The following is a 20,143-nucleotide window of genomic DNA, read 5'->3' on the forward strand; positions in this document are numbered from 1 at the left end:
CCTTACACTATCTTCGTATTTTCGGATTCTTTTTTCATTTTGCTTTTCTGGTTGGGTGTTTTTTGCTTCTTCGCATTTCAAATCTTTGCCTTGATTCTTGCAAATTTTAGTTAGTGACACTCTATGAGGCCATTTTATTTTATTTTATTTTATTTTTAAATATATTTTATTGACTTTTTACAGAGAGGAAGGGAGAGGGATATAGAGAGTTAGAAACATCGATGAGAGAGAAACATCGATCAGCTGCCTTCTACACACCCCCTACTGGGGATGTGCCTGCAACCAAGGTACATGCCCTTGACTGGAATGGAACCCCGGACCCTTCAGTCCGCAGGCTGACGCTCTATCCACTGAGCCACACCAGTTAGGGCTCTATGAGACCATTTTAAAAATAAGGTGGCTTTATATGTATTGACAAGAATAGATACCCAATACTCAACTGTTATGTGAAAAAAATCAAGTTTTAGTTTAGTATGAGTAAGATATATAGAGATATACATATACACACAAAAATACTGATATATGTATAGAAATAAGTCGAGATAATTATATACTTATTTTAAGAATGATTATCTCTCAGAGGGTGGGATTAAGGGAGACTTTTTTCCTTTCTGTACATGTCCCAGTTTTATTTGACTCTGTAAACAACAAGCACCTATTACTTTTGGAACTGAGCCAGACAGAAATAAGGAAATCTGGAAAAAAGCTAAATTTCCTGAGGGCAGAGACCTTCTCAGAATGCATTTAAGGCAAAACATCCCTAGATCTCAAAGCTGGAATCGCAGATGCCATTCATGCAGCTTTCTCTTTATAGAACAAGGAAGAACCTTGGGTCTGTGGAGGCTCGATGGCCTGACCATAGCCACAGAGCCAGTTAATGGCTGGACACCAAGACCTCTTGGCTCCTAACATTTATTATTATATCTACAACTAATAAAGCTCTTTCCACTGTTTCCATTAGGCTTCTCAGCTATCTGAATTCCCTAGAACAAAAGCAAACACTCAATAAATAGTTTACGCCATTTAGTATACTAATATTTGACATGTTGACAATGTTTGAAGGTATGAAAATCCAACCTCAAAAACTTAGGAAAAGAATCACTTAGGATTCCTTTAAATAACTACTATAGTACTTTAAAAAATGAGTGTTTTTATAGAATTCTAGGTATTCTAATAATGATAGCATCAGAAAAATAAATATACCAACACTTTACTTATAATACCCAGGATTCTTATTCTGCCTAACTTCTTACATTGGTTTAACACATGTCTTATGGTCAATGGCAACGTGGACACTAAACTTGTTAGAATTCTGCAGTACTATGCTTTCTAAAAGCTTAATCATAGACAACATGTCTTTGAATTTTAAGCTTACCCTTTCAGCCCCATCAGCAAAAAAGGGCTTTCTGCCAAGCAAAAATACTTAACATGACCACACTCTCCAGTGGAAGTTAAGATGGGGTTACAAAGAATAATCTTTATCTGGGCAAAGAGAAACCTGCAAAGACTTTCAGCTTCGACAATACAGACTTAGGTGTATATGAAGAGTAAGTGTGAACGATGGAAAATGTGCCCCAACTAATAATATCCACTTCCAATGATAGGGTAGTGACCATTCCCATAAATGACATCTGTCCTAGATATTTGGATCTTTTTCTCACAAAACTGGCCCAGACCTTTGTGGTACATTCTTTTGGAAACCAATTCTAGAAAGCAAGAGGAATGTATCACTAGTTCTGGATGAGTATTTATTTCACTTTCAGCTCCATGTTCTTAGCCTTTCTTTATCATAATCACCTTCCTTTATTTCCCCCACAGCCCTTGAAATATGCCCTCAACCAGGACACCATGTCTCTGGGAAAACACAAACAAACTTTGTAGGTTGACAAGTTCACAATCTTCATTAAAAAAAGAATATTCCCCAACAGTCACTACAATAACTTCTATAGAAAATGAAACATACCCTTTCTTCTCTCTGAATTTCTCTGTTCTCATCTACAAGAGACGTCATGCTTGGAAGGTCAAAGTAGATCCTAAGTCCACAGGCTAACACAGATCAATTCAGAGATTTGTGGACATAAAATCTATAGGGCATAAAAAATCTTTCCTCCCCCAACTTCAAGCTTCAATGGATGAGCCATTCTAGATGCAGATGTCAAGCATTCAAATATCTACCCTAAAACAAAGCAACAGCTAACACTTTGTCTTTGTGAGGAAGTCTACACAAGCCACTACAATTATTCATTTTTAAAAAGTCAACTTGAGCCAAAAGAACAAGAAAGGTAAGAAAAATCTCTCCTTCTGCTCAACAGTGACTTATAATTAGCTTTCTCACCAGGTGTGGGGCCCCCAAAGCCCCTGAGCATCAAATATCCACATTGAGCACTACATAATAGATGTGCCTATCTTCCCAACGTCCCTAAAAAGTTGCTTCCCCATCTGCAAGGATTATGTAGAAGGAAAAGCCAAATATACTCAGGTACCATGAAAGGGTTCTAGGCTTTATGATAGAAGGATGATGCTGACATTCTAGAATTTAGAATCTAGCTGTTTCCTTCAAAATAGTTGAGTAATTTATGTTAACCCTGTACCACCGTAGACAATCTAATACAATTTCTCGGATCAAATATTTCCAGAAATGAGGCCAACATCAAATCCTGGCACAGAACTCCAAGAAAAGAGAAAGTGATTAGATAAAAGTGAATAAATAAAAATATAAAGATCAATCCTCCCATGGACAATGAAGTCATAAGACTTAGAACTGGTCTGAAGTAAAATAGAGTGTCAGCTAAGATGAGGTCTGGCTGCATGAAACAAAGACATGAAAAATAATGGCTTAAACAAGATAAAAGGTTATATCTCTGTCAACTAAAAAAATTAAGACTTAGGCGGTCAAAGGCTGGTATGTGGCCCAGGCTCCTTCCAAGTCATTGCTCTGCCTTTCCTATGGAGTCATGATCCAAGGTGATGACTAGAGCTCCTGCTACCCCTATCAAATTCCACACAGCAAAATGGAAAAAGAGTAGAAGAAAAAGGGGCAGAAGGCATGCATCATCTATCTGCTAAGTTAGTTTTCCCAGAAACTACCATAGAACATTTCCACTCATTTCTCTTTTGGCCAGAGCTGTGTCCTATCATTTTATCAAGCCACAAGAGTGGCCATGTGCCCAGATAAGAACCAGGAGTTTGAGGAGAATAAATATGGGTTGGGAAAGCAACTAACCTCTATGACAAATTATCAGAAAGTCCTACTTAAGAGGTAGCTAATAAGGGTCAGCTGCAAGAGTAGTGATTATGCTAACTGAAGTATGAGTTGTCTCCAGTTATTTCAATGAAATACTTGCAACATTCAAACTTCTCAAATTATTATTAAAACTAATTTTAGAGGCTACATGCCTTTCAATCTTTTTTTTCCAATTCTGATAAGAGGTAAGTGTGAGATAAAATTCTAGTTTCCAGTATAATGCAATACCTTTATACCAAAATAAATACTATTAACTATCTTTCTCAGGGAAAACAGGCATAATGTGAAGTTAAACGTTAATGACTGTCGGAGTAATAATTCATTTATTTAGTTGCTAATTTTTTTCATTCTTTCATACATTTTTCAGCACAATTCTATGCCATACACTATTGGATGCTAATAATATATCTTTGCTCTCAGATCCTGAGTTGAATAAATAAGAGGGGACTATAAAAACCAAAAAACTGAAATTTTAAAAACATTTTAATACCTTTCCCAAAGCTTTAGAAAGGTTTGTACTCTCTCCCTTTCTTATTTTACACATACATGCACACATAATGAGAAGCTGATGGTGTTGTTTTGTTTTAAAAAGATTTAGTCTACCTAACAGCTTACTTGTATTTTATTTTCATAAATTAACCTGGCACCCCAAATATTGACTTTGTTGGTTATAGTGGGTAAAAACCATCATACAGATAGTCAAAGGTTCCAGATCTGATACCTGAAGTAGATCTAACCCCATGGCAATTTTTCAATGATTTACAATTCACTTCCAGAGGAGATGAGAGTGAAGAGCTAGATCAATGCCCAACCACCATTATCTGGAAAATAGCCTGATATCTATCTATCTCTCTCTCTCTCTCTCTCTCTCTCTCTCTCTCTCATCTGGAAAATAGCCTGATCCCTCTCTCTCTCTCTCTCTCTCTCTCTCTCCCTCTCTCTCTCTCTCACACACACACACACACACACACACACACACACACACACACACACTGCAGTGCAGTCCCACTGGTACACTAACAGTCTTTTCCAAAGATCAGTATCTTGGTCCCACAGCAGAGTTGAGCCTTGCCTGAATTTTCTGGCCTGTCATCCATTCTCCTCATAATTTCATTTTCATTCCTACACTGAATATTTTTTTTTTGAAAGTCAATCTATCCCTATTACCTACTTATGTCTAACAAACATGGCATTTTCTACCTTAACCTGCCCAATTTTCCTTCTTGCAATTAAATGTTATCCATCAAGTTTAATCTATAATAATAAAAGCTTAATATGCAAACTGACCAAACGACCGAACAGTAGAACGACCATCCAGATGACCTTCCGGACAACCACACTATGACATGCACTGGCGCAAGGCCAGCCTAGGTGGGTGTGATGCGATTGGTCGAGGGGGGGGCCCACCAGCACCCCATGATCACCCTGCAGAGGGAGGGCCAGGCCACGGACCAGTGGGGCGACTGACGGGGGGAGGCTCTGCGATCACCCCAAAGAGGGAGGCCCAGACAACCCCCTGCGGGGCAATCGATTGGGGGGGCTCCACAGAACCGGGGAACCAGGAGTGTGTGGGTGCGGACACGGGCAGCGCCAGGCCAAGGTGGGTGCAGGCAGGGGGTGGGCCCATGAGGCGGCAGGGGGTGGGCCCATGAGGCAGCAGGGGCTGCGAGGCAGCTGGCAGCCAGGGCCGGGAGGCAGCCAGGGCTGCAAGGGCCCCCCCCAGCCGGAGCTGTGAAGGCCTACCCTAGCATGAATTTCATGCATCGGGTCTCTAGTGTTAAATAATTTAAATCCCCAAATGCCATAATCCCATTATGAGAAAAAAAATGGCTTAAAGCATGCCGTCCAATTTAGAGAATACTATAGAGGTTTGCTAGAGAAAATGTCTGAACCCCTTTCTATCAGAACTATGAGAATGCTTTCAATTTGTTGTTTATTGGCTAAACATATGCCAGATTCTCAAATTAACATATTAAGCACCCAGTCAGTCACCGGTGACTGACACTATACTTTCCATCCGGAAGACTAAACAGTCTGGGTGCTTAACGTGTTAAACAGTTAAGAAATTTTACCTGTTGTCTTACCTTTGATTTGTCTAATTACTTTTTATTGCACCTTAGCTCAATTCACTGAAATCACCTCTCTGATCATGAATTCACATCTTCGCATAAAATGCAAATTCATATCCACACCTTCAGCGGCTGACAGCCCTTCTTTCAGCTGCTACTCTCACTCCTAAGACCCTATAAACCTCTTTTCAAAAACACATAAGGATTTTCCTAATATTCTTCATAAAATCTCCAATTGAGCAGCTCCAGCAAGCACTAGTCATACCCAAGCTGAAGAGAGGAAACCCTCAGTCTATATTATACTTTTACTGAGGTTAACTCATGCAGGCGACGTAGAACGTGTGGAAGTGAGTTTTGATTAACTTCTTCATATCCCAGAGCCTCACTTTCCTTTGTAAAACTTTTAGTTCTAGCTTTTGAGTCTGCCTGGAATGAGTCTGGTTGGGCAGTGTGTACCCATGGAGACCACATGAGCAGAGGTCTCAAAATAGAAGGGATTTTGGCCATTCACGGAGCAGAAAGGCCAGTATGACTCAAGCCTGGTGAGGGGTGAAGAGGCAAGATGTGACTGGTGAGAAGGCTGCATCATAGTCTGCATGTGACTCAGGGTTCTTCATCCAGTTATCAATCTCTCTGCTAAACGCCATAATCTACACCAACCAGGCTCAGTGATCTCATTTGGGGCTGGTTCTTATCTGTGAGACATCTTTTATATGAGCACCCAGGCACACAGTGAGCGACCAGTTATCCTTATGTTGTTTACAGATTAAACAAGACAACACAAACAGTAAAAATTTTAAAATGAACAGGAGGGGCTGTCAAATTGTCACCTTCAAAACAAAGAGGACGAAAGATTCAAATGTTCTCTGTCTGCATATGGTAATGGATTGTTCTAAAAAACATTACTGTGGCTATATGCCATCTACCAAGCCATTTTTTTTTTTTTATTTTTTTTTGGTCTTCTGGGTAAGAGTTTATTGCTAATGCAATAAACATGGAGAATAAAAAAAACATAGAGAAGACAATCAGATGCTAAAACACAGGGATGAGATTCTCTTACCTACAAGAATAAGGCTATCGGGAGCATTTGTTTTCTAGAATCAGAGTATCCATAATAATGATATCTTCAAACTAAACAAAGTCTTACCATACAATCCAACAATCTCACTTTAGGCACTTTCCCATTTAAGTTGCACAAAAACAGCCATGCTACATACATACAATAAGCTACTGAGGCACAACAAAACATGCATATTAGTAAGTGAAGGAAGCCAGTCGGAAAAGACTACATATTGTATGATTCCATTTTGGATAAGGAGAAACTATAGAGACAGGAGTAAAAAGGTCAGTTGTTTCCAGGCGTTTGGGGAGGGGATAAAAGTAGGTGGAGTACAGGGATTTTTAGCACTGAAACTATTGTTATGATACTATAATGATAAACACAAAACATCATGCATTTCTTTTTTTTAATATATATTTTATAGATTTTTTACAGAGAGGAAGGGAGAGGGATAGAGAATTAGAAACATTGATGAGAGAGAAACATCGATCAGCTGCCTTCTGCACACTCCCTACTGGGTATGTGCCCCAAACCAAGGTACATGCCCTTGACCGGAATCGAACCTGGGACCCTTGAGTCCGCAGGCCGATGCTCTATCCACTGAGCCAAACCGGTCAGGGCAACATCATGCATTTCTCAAAACCTAGACAGCCTACAACATGAAGAGGGAATTGTAATATATGTAAATTTAAAAACCAATTTGGGAGGTCAGGGGATACCAGGAAAAAAATGTAGACTCTGACAAGAGAATCTAACTGTATTACAAATGTGTGAAACAGCCTTGCTGAAGGAAGTGGGGGTGGGAGGGCAGCTGTTGACCTAAATAACTTTGGAAATGAATGGAATCTGTAAGACAAAAGGCCAAAGAAACTGCACACAGTACTGTATTCTAGATGATAAAATTGTTTCCTTTGGGGGAATGGGAATTCTGATACTGCCATATGTATGTACTGGACTTGAACAGGAACGTAAACTGATGACAGATGTGGGGCCAGGTTATTACCCAACACATTTTGATGAGCACTGTTTGGTCCAGGCATTACTCATACCCATGAGACATACTGCTTTCACTGGAAAGTCACAAGTTGCCTCGTATTTGGTAGATCTGTTTGAGAACGTCAGCAGTAGGGGTGTTATTTACAGCTGCCTTAGAGCATTTGGCTTTCTTTTATCTAAATTTTCCATTCCATAGCTAAAAGACAGAATGGTAAGTTTTAAGAAAATCTGATATACAAAAACACAAAATTATAAGACAGTAACTTGATAAACTGAACAATAATTTACCGATTTACAAAGGATTCATGAGCAGATTCATCTACTGAGACTCCATGACATATTTAAAATGTGACTGAGTTTTCAAAAGCTTTTCTTAAAACTTTTCAGAATACAGTCATTGTGCAGTTGCAGGAATGTCAGTGGATTAGCTATAAAGAAGCACCTGTTGTTTGATGCTCCCTCTCAAGTGTTCCTCGTTTGATGAGTACATTTGTGTCTTATTGTATTCTCAAAAGAATTGCTTTTCATGGGTGTTATCAAAAGTAGCAATATTTTTCAAGATTTCAAAGCTCAAAGGAGAATTTGTGCCAGTGAATTATCAGAGTAATATCTCTGTATCAGTGGTGTATCTCTTAGGTCTTAGCAGTAGGATGAGGGTAATAAATGTTGGGTTTGCTTTTGCTATTTCAAAAGAAGAAATATCTTCTAAACCTTTTGCCACTGTATGAGAAACTTTAGCTAGGCAAGGTGACAGTGGAATCTGTTTACCAAATTTTATTTGACAAGTTTTAGCAATCATTTTTATATAATTAACCAGCTTTATTCAGTTTCATGTTTACTATGTTTCAGAGAGATGCTGTTGGGCAGAATTCAGCAAGTTAAAGGTCTTTTTTAAAAATCATTCAACTGCAAATTGACCCCCATCTGGGGCTTTCTGGGTATTAACCAAACAGTATCACTTTTTTTTTTTTTACTTTGGTATATACCTCTAAAGTATAAGGTCTTTTTTAATACTATAAAATAATATTATATGAGTAAATGGCAGTAATTAAAAATAATTAGACTGACAGCTGTCAGAAGGGAGGGGGGCTGTGGGGTTGGGTGAAAAGGTGAAGAGATTAAAAAAACTTGTCAACACACACAACAGGATGGTGATTACCAGAGGGGGAGAGAGCTGGGGGAGGTAGTAGAGATTAAAGAGGGGATATATGGTGATGGAAGGAGACTTCAATTGGGGTTGTGAAAACACAATAGAGTGTACAGTTGATGTATTATAGAATTCTACACCTGAAACCTGGACAGTTAACTAACAACACCCTAATAAATTCAATTTAAAAATAAAAATAATAAAAATAATAAATTAACATGATAAAATATGTAGATAATATTTAAATATCTCCATAAAATGTTTTGGGTTTCTCTTGGGGGAGAGGAGGATTGTTTTTTATAGTTGGTGTATTCAAATCATGATCCAAATAAATACCCCAGGATGCATTTAGTTGATTTGTCCCTTGAACCTCTTTAGTGTTCATAGTTTGTTGAGGAAACCAGATCATTTAACCTATCAGTTTTTTCACTTTCTGGGTTTTGCTGAGTTGTACTCCCATATCATTGTCTAATCTGTTCTTTCTTTCCCCCCTAGGCTTCCTATAAACTGGTAGTTAGAATTAGAGGTTTGATCAGATTAAAATTCAATTTCTGGATGAATGCTTTTTAAATCAGAAAAAAAATTAATGAAAATTTATAAGGACAGAACCCAATTTTAGATAAAGATGTAATGTTGGCTTTTAGAGTTATCTGGACAGGAGGAAAATATCCCAAACCCACTGTCTGTTTGAAATTGTTAGGAAATGAGTAGGGCCTAAAGTTGCTCATCAGAAATATCATTTTATAATGAAATTAGAATAAGCTTAAATTGTAATAAAGTTTTTTAAAAGGTGAAATGATTGATAATATGCACAACCTGTATGGTCATCAATAATGACAGCATATAAAATCCAGGATGATAACTGACAGGCTTTTTCAGGTGAGAAGAGATTAGATCATGGTCACCCAGGGAAATGGTTGTGTACTTGTATCCGGTTTTGAACCCATTTTGTTTTCTAAGGAAATGGGGTAGCAAGTAGAAGAGATGACAAGTTACTTTCCAAGCCATTTTCCCAGCTTGGCAATTCAGAAACGGATGCAAAGAAAAGTAGATTTGTGTCCAGAGTAAATATAGGAAAATTCTGTTCTAGGAAAGTTCAAAAAAATGATGCATAATTAAATTGAGATTTCTAAAGGGGGGATTATAAGACATCTAAGGTTCTTCAGCCCATGCTCTGGGCAGACTGCTTGGTGGGGTGTATGGAGCGGCAGGACTCTTGTCCCTGCTGCAGAGTTCACGTGCTGAAGGAAAAGAAAGGGAGCACCCACTGTACACAGGTCCCCGTCGCAATACACATACAACCTGATGTCTACAAGTTTGGTCCATTCGTTGCCTCTGCATGTTCAGCAGAGGACAGTCTCCTTTTCCTCCTCCGATCCAGGGCTTCCAGCACGAACGGAGGGGAACCTAAACTCCCTGCTATCCCACCTACCTATTTCCAATAAACTATACTAAGCATTCTTTTGTGTTCACAAATAATTTTTAGTGAATGATACATATTAACCTTATGTATTTATAGCTGTCATTGTGAAGATGTAATATTGCTAAAATTGCCTTTAAATCAGAATTATAATCCTCCTATATAATAAAGAGCTAATATGCAAATGGTCATCACGCCCTCACGCCGTGATGCCCTCATGCCGTCATAATCCATCACCAGGAGGCTGCGTGTGCAGCAGCGCGCATGGGTGGGCGGGCTGCGTGCACAGTGAGGCGTGTGCAGGCGGGCGGGGACTTGACGCTGCATGTGCGGCACGGAGGTGGGGCCCAGCACTCTGCATGGCGAGGCCTGGGGGTCCCACAGCTTGGCGCGGAGGTGGGACCCCAGCTCCAGCCTACCTCTTTGGGGGAATCCATCAAGGAGCCCTGGATGGGTGGGTGGGGCTACCTCTCTGGGGCAATCGATCACAGGGCTCCCACACTGTGAGAGGGCACAAGCCAGGCTGGGGGGACCACCCCCCCTCTCCACCCGAGTGCATGAATTTCGTGCACAGGACCTCTAGTTGCATTATAAAGTGGAATTTTGTTACAAAATAAAATTTCAAATTGTATCACCCCTTTTTAAGAGAAGATGCTAAGGTTTTCTCTTTTCTGGTGGAAAATAAAGAAAAAATAGCTATTTGAAATGTCAATGTTTCTAAATCCAATATATATTTAAAACTGTTTAAATAGAATAAATTCTGGCACTGCTTTCCTTTGGCTTCTTTTCTGGAGAGGGCCATCTCCTGCCAAATGAGAAATACTTTTTTTTAACAGTTGTGACATTCAAAAGCGTATAATTCTATAGCTGTAAAGTATTTCAAGGTAATTTACTGTCTCTAGAGAAAGACTGGATTATGCTGTTTACATATATTTTATTATTTCTGACTTTAACTTTTCTGATAACCTGTGAATCATTCACATGAAGACCACAGTAGACTGGCTTCACAGTGCAGTGAAAAGTCATAATCTACAACAAAATATGTACTAGCCATCTATGCGAAGGGGAAAAGCCGTAGAATTGATACCAAATAAAACGGCAGAGACCAGCATTACGCAGAAGGCCACCAATGTAAAGGGGAGATTTCACATTGAGACTTCCTAACGTTTTGAGGCAGCTCCACTCAATAAAGACTATCAATTATGCATGTCACAAAAGGCCACATGATTTGCACAAGCAAGATCCATGATGACATGTTTGCTCTGACTCAAGACTGAACCAAAGCCCAGTCTTTTTTATATAGTTGAATAACTGACTTTAATCACTTTATAAATCCTTGAACATTTCCAATGTAATTATTTCTGAAATGGAATAAATAACCGAATATTATTTCATTATATGTACTACGTGCTATTACTTATTTTACCAACCCCACTGTGAATATTCTTTCTTTTTAATTAAATTCTTTATTGTTTAAAGTATTACATGAGTCTCCTTTTTCCCCCATTGACCTCTTCTGGCTGCTCCCTCCCCCCAGCACATGCCCTCACCCTCCTACTGTCTATATCCATTGGTTATGCTCATTGAACAGACTGTCCAACCTATGAGGGAAGGTGTGGCGGGGGGGTTGATCTCTTACCGCTCACTGCTCCACCTTCCCTCATAGGTTGGACAGTCTGTTCGATGCTTCTATGTCTCTGGTTCTATTTTTGTTCATCAGTTTATGTTGTTCATTATATTCCACATATGAGTGAGATCATGTGATATTTATCTTTCTCTGACTGGCTTCTTTCGCTTAGCATAATGATCTCCAGTTCCATCTATGCTGAAGCAAATGGTAAGAATTCCTTCTTTTTTACAGCAGCATAGTATTCCATTGTGTAGATGTACCACAGTTTTCCAGCGCTTACTCTTAACTGCTCATGCAACCCATCCCCAGCAAGATCCACAGGGACCAGAGTCAACTTTCAGTCTGAGAGGTCCTTCATGGACACTGTTATTAGAACCAGGTAACTGGTTACATGTAAAAGTCTTTTCTGAGTTTAGAGTGTCAGATCCAATGATCACATAATGTTAACACTGCTGACAAGGAATACAGTAGCTGGATATAAAAGGAAATTCACAGAGTATACATTTAAGACTTTAATATTCACTTACTCATAATGTTTCCAAGAAACAGCAAAGGTTTACCTGACAGATTCAATGACACTATACTATGTCACTGAATAGTCAATGGCACCTTGAAAGGTGAAGGGCTGGGCTTTCTCAAATCTGATCAGGGATGCCAACGGAAAAAGTGAGGCCAGTCTGAAGGATACCAAATCAGATCCTCAAAGAAAGAGGAAATTTTCAAAGAAAGAGGAAAAAGAGAGGAAAGAAGTGAAGTGAGCCACTGGAACAAAATTGGGGATTTTATTTTAGGGATATTTGTTTTGATAAGTCAAGTATCTGAGTTTGAAACTTGGCCCCGCTATTTAGTAACTGTGTGTCTTAAAGAAAGTTGCTTGAACTTTCTGTCAAATGGGAATAATAAGAATAGAACCTAGCCTTGTGGGATTATGAGGATTAAATGAGCTATGCACATACAATCGTTTTACCACAGTCACTGACGGGTAGCAAATGTTTAGTAATATTTAGTTGTTGTTAACACAATCACCAAAAAAACAGTAAGTAGAAACGATGATGCTGCTCCAGCCTGAGATGTATTATGCCCCCCAAACCAAGTCACGCCAAGGCTCTCCCCAGAAAATGTCACTTAATTCCTCTCAGACTCAGATTGAGTTGCCTGTACCAATTTTGTAAGCATATCATAGCAAAGGAAAACACCTTTTGCCATGGGACCACAGGATTAAATGAAATGCAAAGAGTGATAGCCACATATTGTGATTGACTGTTTGAAAGTTCACATTTGCTTTTTACAATAATAAATTTCTACTGTAATCTTGAATGAGAATGAATAAAAAGATTAAGGTTAGAAACTCTACCTGAGTAATTCATTGCCTTCAAAGATCAAACATCAACTATTAGTCTAAATTATGAGGACCATAGAAAGAACTGCCATTGTTGTAAGGCATTCAAAGTACTTTTCAGAACTTGATGTTTTAAAAAAATCCCATTATAAATTGCTCTTCTATCATACTAAAAAAAAGAAAAACATATAAATACTAAATATTAAATTTCTTTTACTTAGAAATAATTCTACACCAAATAACAGTATATAATTTATCATCACAAAAAATTATTATGGAGTAAGAGGGAAAAGACAATCTCAAAATTCACACCCATCAATGTATCAGATGTTCCAATGACCAAATCAATCCCATGTTCACCTTGGTCAGCTGCATAACTCATTAATATCAATAAAAGCAAATTTACCTCACAACTATATATTTTTAATGGTATTTAATCATTTGGCTCGGGTTTGCTGGGGCTGGGTGGGAGGAAATCAAATCTGAATTTGGTAACCAAATCTAAATTTAGTTTACTTCTTATTTAGATAATACTTAATTTATTTAATACATAGGAAAACTAAAATATCTTCTGAAACAACATATCTAACCTTCCTTTAATAAGAAAGCATTTTTTAAAGCAGAGAATAATTTTTTATAATATCTCAGTCATTTCCAACTACCTCTTCTCAAGCTATAATATCAAGCATATAACACCAGCCAAGAGTATCTACCTGAAACACTAGAGAAATTCAGGAGGAGGCTGATTACAGATAAATGAAAAAAAAAGTCAATAACTGTTCCACATACTATCAATAAATAGACAATGGTTGGGGTGGGGCAAAGAACCCCTTCATGGCAGCAACAAAAACTTAAGAAATGTTGCAACCTATATGAAGAAAACTGTAAAACTATAAAGATCCTTGTTTATTCATTTAACAAAATTCACTAAAATAAGACTGTAACTAGTGCTGAAAGTATAGAATTAATTATATAGGCATCACTTCTTGGCCTTTTGGCCAAGATCAAGTGTAAAATTATATAGACCACTGTTGCCCTCGATGAGTTCACAGTTACATAAGTAAGCAATTGCAGAACATATAATGACAGACAAAATGTCTTATGGGAGCACTGTGTGTATGTGTGTGGCAGGGGGGCACGGTGGGGGATACTTAATTCAGGTTGTAGTACATCAGAGCCACAAGTATAACTACATGTATAGAAAATCTGACGTACAATTTGACTGGGAAGGGTGGGGAGTGAGAACATGGCACAAAGTCTGGCTGTGAAAATGATGTGCAAAGAGTTATGCTCTCCATCAATGGGGCAGGGGCATGGCAAGGTAGCTACAAACCCAGTGTTGTGAAATGCCAAACTTACAGAACCAATTTGCCACAAGGTGTCCGCCCGAGGCCCCTTCCCTGTAGACCACACTGGTCTTACTGTGGTGGCAGTGATGGGTCACTGATACACTAGTAGTGCCTAGGCTTTTGTTCCCTGATGCTGCGAAGTTTTTCTGCTTCCTTGAGACTGAGGCACACAGTTATCAGATCTTTGGGCGGGGTCCTTGCCACTTTGCTCCACACAAAGCCCAGATCATTCTGCATTTCACGTACACCTTCACTAAACTGTCAGAGCCCATTCTTCTCATCATCACACACTCCTGGGACTAGTGCAGTTTCTGGCACACAGTAGGCAGTTAGCAAACGTGCATTTATTGTATGAATAATACTTAACCTATGCAAGCAAGAATCGATAAGCAAATGAGTGATGTACAAATCAAAGAATAAATCAGCAAACGAATATAAGTGATCTGTGTGACATAAAGGGGGTATGGGATAAAGAAATAAGAAAAATATTAAGTATTATTTTCATGAAGCTTGCTAAAAGTATACAACAGAAACAGAAAATACAGAATTATATTTGTAATCAGAGCTGTCTGGTAAATCAAGAACCTCAATAAGAACATGTGGGAAGGGGAAGATAAATGATCTTGAATTGCTCTCAAAACTGAAGAATTATTAAAAGAAACTAAGGATGGACCTTGAAATTACAATATTCTAACAATTACCTCCATTCAAGGCAAGTGGATGGCACAAATTTATGAACCAATGAGCTATGAACATGATCAGTGGAAAGGGAAAAAGTCCTACAACCAACTGATTTTTGACAAGGGCACCAAGAACACACAATGGGGAAAGAATAGTCTTCTCAATAAATGATGTTGGTGACACTGGATAGCCACAAGCAGAAGAATGAAATTGCACCCCTACCTTACACCACTCACAAAATTGACTTGAAATGGATGGAGATTTAAATGTAACACCAGAAACCATAAAGCTCATAAAAGAAAACATAGGAAAAAAACTCTTTGACATTGGTCTTGGCAATAACTTCTTGTATAAAATATCAAAAGCGTGGGCAATAAAAACTAAATTAAACAACTGGGACTACTTAAACTAAAGAGCTTCTGCAGAACAAAGGAAATCACCAATAATTGAAAAGGCAACCTACAAAGCTGGAAGAAGTTTTGTAAACCATATCTGACAAGGGGTTAGTATTCAAAATATATGATGAACCCATACAAATCAATAGCAAAAAAAAAAAAAAAAGGCAAATAATTCCATTAATAATGGTCAAAGAACCCGAATAGACATTTTCCCAAAGAAGACATACAAATGGCCAATGGGTACATGAAAAAGTGCTCATCGTCATCAATCATTAGGGAAGTGGCCAATCAAAACCACAAAGAAACCACCTCACACCTATAGGATGGCTATTATCAAAAGGCAAGAGATAAATATGCTGGTGAGGATGAGGAAAAAAGGCAACCCGTATGCACTGTTGGTGGGAATATAAATTGGTGCTGCCATTATGGAAAACAGTATGGCAGTTCCTCAAAAAATTAAATATAGAATTACCATATGACCCAGGGATTCCACTTTTGGGTATATATCCAAAGGAAATGAAATCAGAATCTGAAAAGATACCTGCAGTCCCATGATTCATTGTAGCTTTATTCACAATAGCCAAGGTATGGAAACAACCTAAACATCCTTAAATGGATAAAGAAAATGTGATATATATGTATATATACATATACAGGGGTTGGCAAAAGTAGGTTTAAATTTTTGTATTATTAATTACTACATTATTGATTTGTATTATAGTTGTAAACCTACTTTTGCCAACCCCTTGTATATATGTATGTATGTATGTATGTATGTATGTATGTATAACACACACACACACACACACACACACACAATGGACTATAATAAAAAAAAGGAAACCCTATAATATGAAGCTGGAGGGCATTATGCCAAGTGAAATAAGCCACACAGAGAAAAAGACAAATGCTGCATGCTCTCACTTATCTGTGGAATCTAAAATAAGAAACACATAAAAGTAGAGAATAAAATGGTGGTTGCCAGCGGCTGGGAAATGGGGAGATGTAGGTCCAAGGACAGAAACTTGCAGTTAGAATAAGTTCTAAGAATCTCATGTACAGCATGGTAACTACAGTTAATACTGTGCTGTACTGTATGCTTGAAAGTTGCTGAGTAAGATGCAATTTTGGTTCCTTGAGTTCTCGTGACTAGTGTTTTTCTATCTTTCGTAAAGAACAGAGCTGGTGCTTTCACATCACAACAATCTTTCTTAGAAAATGGATCAACCACTTTCTTCTTGGCTCCCTTTTTGCCGCCTTTCTTAAGGCTCTTTTTCTTGCCCACCGCCATGGTGCTGCTCAGGGAGCCAAAAGGGCCCTTACAAATATTTCTTACATGGATATACTATTGTCAAATCATATTGATGATTCCCTGGTGCTGGTCACCACACTCTCTTAACTGAATTATTGCGATAGTGTCCTAATTGGCGTACCTTCCTTTAATATTATTGTCTCAGGTCCCGAGTAAGTCCACTAGGTAAGCAGAACAATCCCTTCTCTATATTACATTCAAATGCAAATTTGATCCTGTCATCCCATATTTTAAACCTTTCATCAATTGCCCTCCACTGATCTTATTTTTTTCATATATTTTATTGATTTCACAGAGAAAGAGAGATGAAAAGATAGAAACATCAATGATGAGACTCATTGATTGGCTGTCTCCTGTGTGCCTCCCACTGGGCATCGAGCCTGGAAACGCCAAACCCAGGCATGTGCTCTGACCAGGAATCGAACCATGACCTCATAGGTCGAAGCTCAAACACAGCGCTTCACCGATTTTAGATAAAGTTTAACATTTATTTCCAGCTAAGATGAAGCATGAGGACCCAACTTATCTTCCCAACTGAAACAACAGAAAAATCTGGGGGAAACTAGGCACAGTCCAGCAGACTCCCCGCGAAGAGAAGATGGAACTAAGAATCCCAGGAATCAAAGTAAATAGAGTCAAGAGAGAATTCCAGAAAAGGGGGAGCTTCAAAGAGAGGGAACTATGGCAATCAGAGAGGGTCCCCTAAAGAATTCAGCAGACTCTGATCACTGCAAAAGTGTGAGGAACTGCCCAAGGCCAAGAAAAGAACCCAAAATGACTATAGGAACCCATGTGAGTACTCGAAACAGGGCCAGGAATAGTGCTATTCCTACCAGTTAGACTAGAAAACCTTATAACTCATGGGGCATCAGAAAGAATATTCAAATGGGTCTTGCTGCAGTAGTAGAATAATTAACTTGATGCTAAACATTGCTCTGGTCCCACCCAAGGAATCTTAAAAGCAAGACCCCAAAAGATCAAACTGTTTCCAGGTAAAACTTAACTGCATCCTAGAATAAAACTACCTAAGATTTATAGGACTACAAGAGAGTGAAATACCCAAGAAGGTAAAATTCACAATTTTTGACATGCAATCAAAAATTACCTGACATGTCCTAACCGGTTTGGCTCAGTGGATAGAGCGTCGGCCTGCAGACTCAAGGGACCCAGGTTCGATTCCGGCCAAGGGCATGTACCTTGGTTGCAGGCACATACCCAGTAGGGAGTGTGCAGGAGGCAGATGATCGATGTTTCTAAATCTCTATCCCTCTCCCTTCCTCTCTGTAAAAAAAATCAATAAAATATATTTTTTTAAAAAATTACCTGACATATTAAAATAATCAGAAAAGGACATTATGGCTTATTAACATAGCTTGCATTCCCCAATACATCTGGTCCCTAGCTAATTCTCTGACCCCTCAACATTTTATGTTTCGTATCTACTAAATTTGTTTTAGTTCTTCAAAAACACCATGCTCTTTCTTGCTTTCATTGTTAACTATCTCCCCTGTTTGTCCATCCAGTATGGCATACAGGAAAACTGTCAGGGTGGGGGAGAGTCCTGATTTGATGTGCTCAACAACATCCATGGTGTAAATACTCCCACCACAGCCAATTTCAAGCTAGCAATGGTTTAACAATCAGCTTGAAAAATTTCTAAATTTTTAATCAATTCTCATAAGCTGTGACAAGCTTGCATTTGTTTCTCCCATCACCTGCTTGGATTGTAAACACTCATCCTCAGGTCTCAAGTTCAACATCAGTTACTCTGGGAATCCTTCCATGGTCCATGGTCCTTCAAATCTAAGTGAAATGTTTCTGCCCTGTTCTCCCATAATACACTGCACTTTTGCCATTAAAGCACTTGTGATATTCTTCATTCTTTTGTTTTGTACCTATCTGACCCATATACTCCAAGAAGGTGGGTATTCATTACTGCATCTGCAGAGCATCAGCACGATAGCTAGTGCATAACAACACTCAATGAAAATTAGCTGAATGAGCAATAAAAAGAAACATACGAATACATGCAACAACATAGATGCACCTCAAATGCATTATGCAATGTGAAAGAAGTCAAACACAAAAGGCTACATTCTATGAAAATGACAAAACCCGCCAATCAGTGGTTGCCAGGGGCTGGGGTAGTGAGAGGGAATTGCAATGGGACACATGGAAACTCTTGGGGTTGATGGAAATGTCCTGTCTTGATATTGCCTAAAAAGGGTAAATGTTACTGCACATAAATTATACCTCAAAGATATGAATTTGTTTTAAAAAATAGCTGAAGTAATCTGTCAATGCTGAGGAGATGATGAGTAAATCACAGCCCAAACTTAATCAATTTTCAGCAGAATGTGGGCAGGGCAGCAGTAAAGGTTGGATAAACATACTATATTGGTTTCCTAGAGCTGCCCTAACAAAGTACCACAGACTTAGGGGAGCCCACACAACAGAAATGTATCCTCCTGCAGTTCTGGAGGCTAAGGTCTGATATTAAGGTGTAGGCCCTCCACCTCAAGAGGCTCTGGTAGAGCATCTCTCTTGCCTCTTCCTAGCTTCTGGTGTTGCTGGCAATCCTTGGTGCTCCTTCCCATGTCGCTGCATCACTCCAATCGCTGCCTCTTGGTCACATGGCCTCTTCCTCCTCTGTCTCTCTCCTCTGTGTCTCTATGTCCAAATCTCCCTCTTTTTTTAAGGACACCTGTCATTGCATTAGAGTCCACCCTAATCTGGCATGGCCTCATTTGAACTTCATTATACTGGCAAAGACCTTATTTCCAAATAAGGTCATATTCACAAATACTGAAGGTTAAAGCTTAAACATAATTAGCAGTGAGTAGCTCATCATTTCTCCCTCAGATAGCTCTGAGATAGCTCTCCTCCCTTTCCCATATTCCCTGGGTCAGGGCCAGAAAGAAGGAAGAAGTGGTGAGATGAATGAGTAGGACTGCTGTCCCCTCTAACTGTAATTCAATCCATAATACACAGAAATAGCTATGAAACAAGGCAAAGATATGGCAACACAAAAAGACATAGAAAGTGCAGTGGTTCAGAAGTTCTAGGGGGCTTAAGAGAAGGTTTCATGGTATTTTAAAAAACGGTATTTAAAATGGTCCTGGATAGAAGATATGAAGAAGAGTAGGCCGTGCTAAGGGAAGAAATGCTATCATGTTAGAAGACAGAGACAGACAAGAATGATAAGAGGAAGAAGTCCAATTTGATGAAAGCACTGACTCTAAGAATGATATATTGGAAAGGCAGGCGAGAACCAGGTCCCGGTAGCAAGAGGTAAAATGCCTAAATAAGGAGCCTGCACTTCATTCCACAGATGGTTTTGGGGGCCACTAAGGGGGCAACAGCAATAAAAATTGATCTTTTCTCATCCCTGCCCAGAAAACACAGCAAAGAGGGTCACATAATAAGACAGGTGACTTTTCAAATGTATATGGACTGTTCACATCACCCAGGTTGCAATTTGTCCCGCTGATCCAGCCA

General features: G+C 38.9%; 2 protein-coding genes across 2 annotated transcripts in view; both read right to left on the reverse strand.

Annotated features, from left to right (window-relative positions):
- The window catches only part of AVEN (apoptosis and caspase activation inhibitor), a 176,259-nt gene that overhangs the window by 16,621 nt on the left and 139,495 nt on the right, over positions 1–20,143 (reverse strand). The gene's annotated exons all lie outside the window — the stretch shown is intronic.
- On the reverse strand, positions 14,357–16,644 carry LOC132227927 (small ribosomal subunit protein eS1-like). Its single transcript, XM_059683616.1, has 2 exons — positions 16,427–16,644; positions 14,357–14,485 (listed from the first exon to the last, which is right to left on the reverse strand). The coding sequence occupies exons 1-2, from the start codon at positions 16,622–16,624 to the stop codon at positions 14,357–14,359; spliced, it is 327 nt and encodes a 108-aa protein (XP_059539599.1). The 5' UTR covers positions 16,625–16,644.

The sequence above is a fragment of the Myotis daubentonii genome, chromosome 1 (assembly GCF_963259705.1).
Source record: "Myotis daubentonii chromosome 1, mMyoDau2.1, whole genome shotgun sequence".
NCBI lineage: Eukaryota > Metazoa > Chordata > Mammalia > Chiroptera > Vespertilionidae > Myotis > Myotis daubentonii.